This window comes from Homalodisca vitripennis, chromosome 1, assembly GCF_021130785.1.
Source record: "Homalodisca vitripennis isolate AUS2020 chromosome 1, UT_GWSS_2.1, whole genome shotgun sequence".
Classification (NCBI taxonomy): Eukaryota; Metazoa; Arthropoda; class Insecta; order Hemiptera; family Cicadellidae; genus Homalodisca; species Homalodisca vitripennis.
In genome coordinates this window covers 58,034,286-58,042,174 of record NC_060207.1, presented here as the reverse complement: position 1 = coordinate 58,042,174, position 7,889 = coordinate 58,034,286, and the positions used below count along the sequence as shown (strand labels likewise).

General features: G+C 30.6%; 1 protein-coding gene across 8 annotated transcripts in view; it reads right to left on the bottom strand.

Annotated features, from left to right (window-relative positions):
• Nucleotides 1-220: 220 nt before the first annotated feature.
• Nucleotides 221-7,889, bottom strand: part of LOC124362172 (F-actin-monooxygenase Mical) — a 194,167-nt gene continuing 186,498 nt past the window's right edge. For 6 of the 8 annotated variants that reach the window (XM_046816485.1, XM_046816428.1, XM_046816438.1 and 3 more), the window contains one exon: nt 4,335-5,491. In XM_046816485.1, the coding sequence (XP_046672441.1) occupies nt 5,235-5,491 (257 nt within the window). In that variant the 3' untranslated portion in view covers nt 4,335-5,234. Of the gene's footprint in view, nt 384-2,914; nt 2,999-4,334; nt 5,492-7,889 lie in introns of those variants that run through there. The other 2 variants (XM_046816457.1, XM_046816447.1) reach the window with 2 other exon arrangements.

Here is a 7,889-nt window from a genome sequence, read left to right as displayed (position 1 = left end):
AATAATGTACAATATATGTACTGAAAAAACTCAAATATATCATGATTAAGAGTAGGATAAAAATGTACAATTATTTATATTTGTTCTAAGTTTCATATTGTTAAAAATAACCAAAACGACTTGAGCATCCTCAGGCAACAGCTTCTCGAAAGGCAACGACTTACAAAAATTAAACTAACTCTAATTGGAGTGGAAAGTCAAACCATATTGATAAAGAGGCTTCTGACTGCATAATTTTATTGACAAAGTATGCCTTGATTTTTAATTTTTTAATAACACAAACAAAATGCCACTAAATAGCCGACTCCTTCCTTCTTAGTGACGCAAGACGCAACCCCTTGGATAGCATTTTTGCTTCCAAATCCTTATCCTCTTCCTGATACCTGAGAAAAATACATATCATTCAACATATATTGTCAGACAAAATATGACAATTTGAAGTTATTTTAAAATATTTAATATAATTAATTAACAAAGTTTAGAAATAATAGGCATAGGGTGTTATAATAATTAACACTAGTTAAATAAATGATATTTTAAAGTATAATGGGATATATTTATATTTTGTATCTTTATACTTTACAAGACTGAAATTATATCAGTCCTTTCTTCAGTTTCAAAATCTGACACGAGGTTAGCCGTATGTGTGGTAATTGACGTTTATCTGCCTAGAGAACAAGCACGAGCTTTCATTTCTTATAGTGCAAAATACGAATGTACTTGATTGGAACACCACTTGTAACATTAGGGGATACACTAATGTCACTTATCTTTTTCTTTTTTTTGTTGCTTTCATACCTTGACATCATTAACTGTCGAAATACAACTTTTTTGCATATCAGCCATTTTGACAGATTGTTTATTTGCTAGCAAGAGTAAATTGCATTGTGTTTATGCACTAATTAATTGATGATGTAATATCGTAGTTTAGTGTTGTGGTTTTACTTAGTGGTACATGCTATATAATAATATCTGTGAATAAATTTTAGAAGAAAAAACCTTTTACTGAAATTATAGTTAGAAATGTTATTTTTTACCCTACATCTAAACTGTACTAGGATTTAATATTTGTTAAAAGCATTATTTGCTTAATAATAGCATATTATGAATTTGGCAGTGTCAAACATCAGTAGTATTTGGCAATTCAATACGAGAAAATGATATACATGATGTTTTCTTTGTATTTATTTTTTTTACAATGAGAATTATTTGAAAAATACTTTTGTATTATTCAACACAATGCAATAAATGTTATATATTTTTTAAACTACATAGAATTTCTAAGCTATTGGTTATTTTAGATTTTTATTTTCTTAAAATTTATATACAAAAAATTAAAATGAATTTTCAAAAACAAATAATTTATTTAACATACTAAACTTTTTTATTTATTTCTGAGAGCAAAATATTAATATACAACACAACGTATATTAATATATATTTATATATTTCTGTAATTTTTAAATAGACTTAAAACAATACAAAATAACCTGTAATAAGGAATTAAGTGACCATCACTTGGAAGGTTAAGCATCCACAAAACTAACAAATCAACGCAAAATGATAAACATACCGAAATTAAACTTGACAACTAAAAAGTGGTCTATACATACCCACATAGTTATGTATGGGATTGATTCAATATGAATGGGTTTAGCTTTGTGTGTCGAAATTCAAATATATACCAGTTAAGAGAACCATAAACACAATTTCCACTACTGTTGTGTAAAGGAAACTCCACCCTGTTGCAGTTTAGGGGAACTCCACCCATGCATATATACATTTGAGTCTTTGTACACACAACTTTTCTGAGTTGTCAAGTATTATCTGTGTTTCATAGCCATGTTATGTTGATTTGTTAGTTTTCATCATGCTGAAACTTAACTTATAAGTAAAACTTTACTTCAACAATTTAAGGTTTTATTATTAAATGAGTGTGGAGTAGTCTAGCATAAGGATCTTGTGAATTTCAGCTACCACCAAAATCATGGAACTACTTGTGAAGAATGGGAACTAAGGTCATTACATTGAATGGGAGCTTCTACAGATTCTTAATTTTACAGTTACATCAGATTCAGTTGTACGGACTGATGAATTCCCTTTAGTGATATGAACACCCTTTTATCTTTTTCTTCTTCTAAGAGCCGGCCTACTACTAAGCACTGAAGCTTCAAGTGGCCATTTGTACAACCCAGGAGTGTACTATGAAGCCTACAGTAAAATTTCAGCAGTCCCATAAAACACAGAAAAACCAATCAAGTCTTCCTCTTACAATAAATATTTTACTGCTTAAACTTCAAATTTGATAGTTTCAGAAATGGTGTATAACGTAAGGTTAACAGTCCCTACCAGATTTGCAAAAGATGTTACCGGTTCTATGCAAATTACCAATATTCATATCTTTGAAACATTAATGATTTTGCTATATTGAGAGATAATGATTATTGAATTTAGTTAAAACTTAACGCACAACATAAATATAAATAAATGAATATGCGTATCGCAAGCTGGTTAAAACATGAATTCTCTGCACTTTAGTCACAGGCTTGGAAGTGCTTCATTGAAACCAGGGTATTGTTGCTACTACCAGCAGGCTGTTCCAATGAATGGTTCTTGAGGTTCAAAAACATTTTAATTTTCAAAATTATGATCTAAAGATTTAGAATTGCTATTTGTAGTTGAATCTTGCTGAATATGCTTACCACTGAAAACAGAATTCTGAAACATCTCAATAAAACTGATATAATTACATTTCTACAAATTAATGAAATATTTTGATGGATGACAGTGCAAGTCAATATATTAAACACCAACATAAGCACACAAATATTTGTAACCGCTCCTCTACACTCTGTACATATTTAACAGTACATAAAATAATAATGGATGAGGCTATGAAAGTTTAGTAGCTTACCTAAGCTATGTGCGTCATGCCAAAACTACTGTGCAAAGGTGACAGGAAGGATCACATGCAGGATAGAACAAGCCGTTAATTCCACTATGCAACCATTCAAGCAATCCACTTATATTATATAACCATAAATGCACAACAAACTTTATGAAATGACAAAACCTAAGTTATTTGTATTTAAATTTTATGTTTCTCCACCTGCATTATTATAAATTAAACCAACAAAATACATTAAAAGCATTACCAAATTGTCAAAACTATGATTTAGATATTTATTCAAACAAGAATTTCCTTAAATTAGTATTTTAAAGTTTTCAGTAGCATTTTCTCATATTTAAGAATCACTGCAACTATCAGTATATCTGAATTCTTGAGAAGTGGTTAGTAATTAAGCACACTAATGTCACACATTTACCTAAGAAATTTGAACATTGCAAATTTGTTATATGACAACAATTAGCCAATATATATATATATATATATCACTTTATATTTTGATTATGAAGAAATGGTGTTAAAAATGAGTATATATAAAATGAAACAATTCTTGAAAACTATTACTTCCTTGTGCTGCTCATCCTGAGACACTTTTCATGTAAGCAACTTTCATGTTACGCTGCTTATACAGTAGCATGTGTGCACCGCTTGCATGCCTCATGTACACGAGTTTGTACCTGCAACTTTTGCTTTAGCTGTGTTTCACACATACCACTTGCACACCTCATTTACAACGATTTTATTTCACTTGACTTTTAACACACCACTATACTTACAGTATAACATTTACTTCACTTACAGTGATTAATAATAATGTCATGTAAAATAAAAGTTCTAGTTTTAACATTTTAAACTATAATTTAATATAAATATATTATTATAATGACTGATCCTCTGAGCGAAATGACCTAAATCTGAGAAAAGATGCATGCTCTGCAAAATAAACTGATTTGATACAATCTCCATAACAATTGTTACCCCACGATGTTTAGGTGTGTGCTGTGCATTCTATTCGCCAGGTGCAGTTAGCCAATGGCTTTTTGACGCGTTGCATAAAAAGTCCCATTTAAGTGCCAAGAAATCTGCCCACCTTAACTAACCATGAATTGCATGCATAGACAGAACCTTATATTATGTTATCTCAATAGTAATATAAGTACTACTAACCTACAATAGGTCCATTGTTGCAAATTTAGTCAATAAAAGTATAGTAAAAATTGTGTTAGTAGTGACTGGTGTTATTAATGCAGAAACTTTTAATTATTAGTATTGGTAAATAATAAGCAAATGTATGCTTTTACAAACTCAAATAAGCCTAACGGTATTTGATTTTGATTTATCTCAAATAAGGATAGTGACACTGTAAGAGAATAAATCTATGCATATTAGTAAAACAAGGTAAATGTTTCACTGTTTAAAACAGTTATATGTCAAAACAGATTTATTTATGGTTGGGAAAGTATACAATAGCTATATAAGCACTGTGAATAAATAACAGTTTTCATGAGTATAAATACAAATAAATAATTTGTTGATATACATATAGGTGATTATAGGTATATGTATACTATTATGAGCTAACAAAACTATTGATTAATGAAATTATACACAACAATCACACTACTACCACTCTGTACATGTGTGCAATGTTAACAAATATAGAATGATACAAGAATGCAACAACATTTAATCTACATATACAACATTTGTTCTTAAAGAATCTAATGAAAAACATGGTTATAAAAAATATATAGCTGTATATATTATTAAAAAAATACATTTAAATTCTTCATTAATTATTTTTGGCATTGCTTAAATTTTACTAAATACTATTACAATGCCCATGTTAACAACACTTAATTTAATAAATATATTAAATAATTAAATATAATAAACTTTTTTATTCTTAGTAAATTAATCCTGCCACTTGAAAATATGATTCTTTACAAAGGGCATTTCACCACCCAATCATAGACAGAAAATAATTAAATTATACTAGGTGTTAAATAATCTGCTCAATCAAACATACATTATCTTCAATTGGTTCAAAACATACAATAAAAAGAAATTGTCTTATATTGTTAGAAAAAATATTAAAAATTTTCCTGGAGTAATTTATAAAAAAAGATATATTATAGTTATTGATTTATTAGTGTGATTGTGACAAGTACCGGTAGATATTATTAAAATGTTTTAATTAGATTGTAATGTATGCAATTTACTATTTTGTAATTTTAACACTGCAGATTACTAGCAATACATATCTAACGGAACGTTCCACAACCCTGTTACTCGTGAAATGTTAGTGAAGCAAGACTGCCATGCATTAATCTGACAGGGTGGTAGTTATATAGTGAGCAAGAGACCACACGACCACTGCAACCCCGGCAAGGAGCAGGGGATGGAGGAGAGGGGTGGTGTTGTGGGTTGGGGGCAGAGAGAGAGGGGGACACCAGCTTCGGCCGCACCTTTGTCGGTCTTCTTCCAGCTGGTTTATAAGTGAGTCTCTTCGTTCTACAATCTCCAACATCTCTCGTAATATCCTGCCCTCCGAGGCCACTTCTTCGTTCGTTTTCGTTTTGTCTGAAAAAAAAAAAAAAAAAAAACAATGAAAAGGATAATACTAAGGAGCAAACATAATCATGTGTGTTTGTATTTAAAAATGTACACGATTAAAAAAACTATGACTGAACATTTTGATTAAGGAGAATTTTATACTTTAATAATATTCATCTCAGATTCTTTAACCCTTTTAGGACCAGACCAAAATTTGACATGTGCAAAGAAAATTTTTGCGTTTTTCTGGCCAAGCTCCAAGAACTGTGCATATTAAAAATGTGCGATTTTTCAAACGTTTGAGAGAGAAAAATCATATCTTCAGAACTAATTACTGTACAGATTTGTTTTTAGGCTTAAAAAAAAGAAAAAAAATTAAAAAAATTGAGTTTGATCTTCAATAACTACCAAAAATAAAAATAAATTACCTGTGAGAAATGGTATTTATTAGTTCTACATATAATTCTCTATAACTGTACAACATTTGAAAGCCCTGGAATAAAAAATAAAAAGTTTGTAAATGAATTAAATTTTTCTGTAACATTGGTTAAAACACTTTTCAGCATTAGCCTAACATACAAAACCTTATGGGCTACTAAGGATATTATTCGGTACTTTGGGATTATACAGACCACACCAGTATGAAGAACACAAAAATATACATTTATAGAAACAAACATGATAGAACGAAAAAACAACTCTTTAATTACAAAATTACAAACTTACAACGATTATAAATTGTTAATGGGGTTAGATTCCGTTATATGTCCCCAACGCTTAAACTTTTTCAATGAACTTAGAACGTTATAAAACGATGTTGTTGAGTAACAGAAGTAACGTTCCATCAATCAACAAGCATTTCCAGGTAATGCGATCGGTATTGTTGTCGCTGTTATCTTATCTTTCTCGAGAATCCCGATTACGGCAGGCCGCACGGCATCACATAATTATTTAAGTTTTTTTGCACGGTACATAAAAACAAGTTTTTTGTGTTTTTTTCAATAAAGAGTTTAGTTTTTGTTTGGTAATGTTTGTTTTTGTTGAATTTTTGTGTTTGTAGAAATGTAGGGGTAAAACACGGAAGTACAACAAAGCGACGCACCAGCTGAACGGGCGGCGAGACTCTGCAATCACGTTATCTACTAGACCGCTCGACTTTGACCTCTGTCTGAGGATGGGGAGGGGTTTGCAATAAGACAATTCCTGTTTTATATTGACGAAATATTGTTCTACGCTAATCTAGTAATCAGTAGAAGCAAAATGTCAAATAACGATTCATGTCTGGGTATGGTCGGTATAATCCCAAAGTACCCTGACAACATTACGATGCAATATGGCCGTAAAATTTTTTTTTTCACCAAGCTGATGATTCCAAAGACGTTTAAAATTTGATATCATAGTAAGAAACATACAGGTAATAGAAAAATAGTATATTTATTCCATATAAAAGATTAAAATATCTCATAAAAAATATGAAAAGTCCGCCGGCGATAAATCAGACGGCTGGTCCCTTTCGCATAGTACGCCGCCGGCGATAAATCAGATGGTTGGTCCTTAACCCTTTTACTGCCGGCCATTTTTTTATCGTACCAGTCAAAATTGCCAAGGGGGAAAATCGCTGTTGTGCATTCATTTACAAAAAATGCTGTATCTTTTTTATTTTTCATTAGATTTGCATGAATTTTTACTTTATTTACTCGTATTTAAATGCTGTTTTTTAAATAATAAAAAGAAATTTTAATTTGAAACAAACTCGTTATTTAATTTTAAAAATTATGTAAATAAAAAATAAATAAAAAATAAAAAAATAAAAATTGTGTTTGGCATCTGATAATTTATTTTTAAAATTATACTAAAATTTTGAGCATGATATCATTATAAACTAGAGCAATTGCTTAGAACATATACCAAATTTGAAGGTGCTACCTTGAAAACATAGCTGCACTATGAGGATTTTCCCAAAACTGGTAGGCCTCCTCTAGGCCTACCAGTGGAAGTTGAAGGTAAACTTATCTGTGCCACATCCCCCTCACTATCTAATAACTCCTCATTATCTGATGGTAAGATTAAAGTCAGGATCGTCATCAGTGTCATCCACATCACTTTGATTGTCATCAATAGCCCTAACACTAATATCAGAATCGTTCTCGGCATCTGAATCTGACAAATTCTGAAGGAAATTGTCACTCAGTTCGTCTTGCACTTGTACACCACCATCGATTAGACTGTTAATTATTGTTCCCTCACTCACAGGAGAGTTAGATGTAACTCTTTTACTCATTTTATCCTTGATCAACAAAAGTAACACTTCAAAAAACTTTCGATAACATTGTAAACAACAACAATGAACGAAAATTTCAGTAATCTAACCCGATCATCTGGTTTTTGACAGCTGTCTAGGTAGTTCGTCAATTCTAGTCAAAGA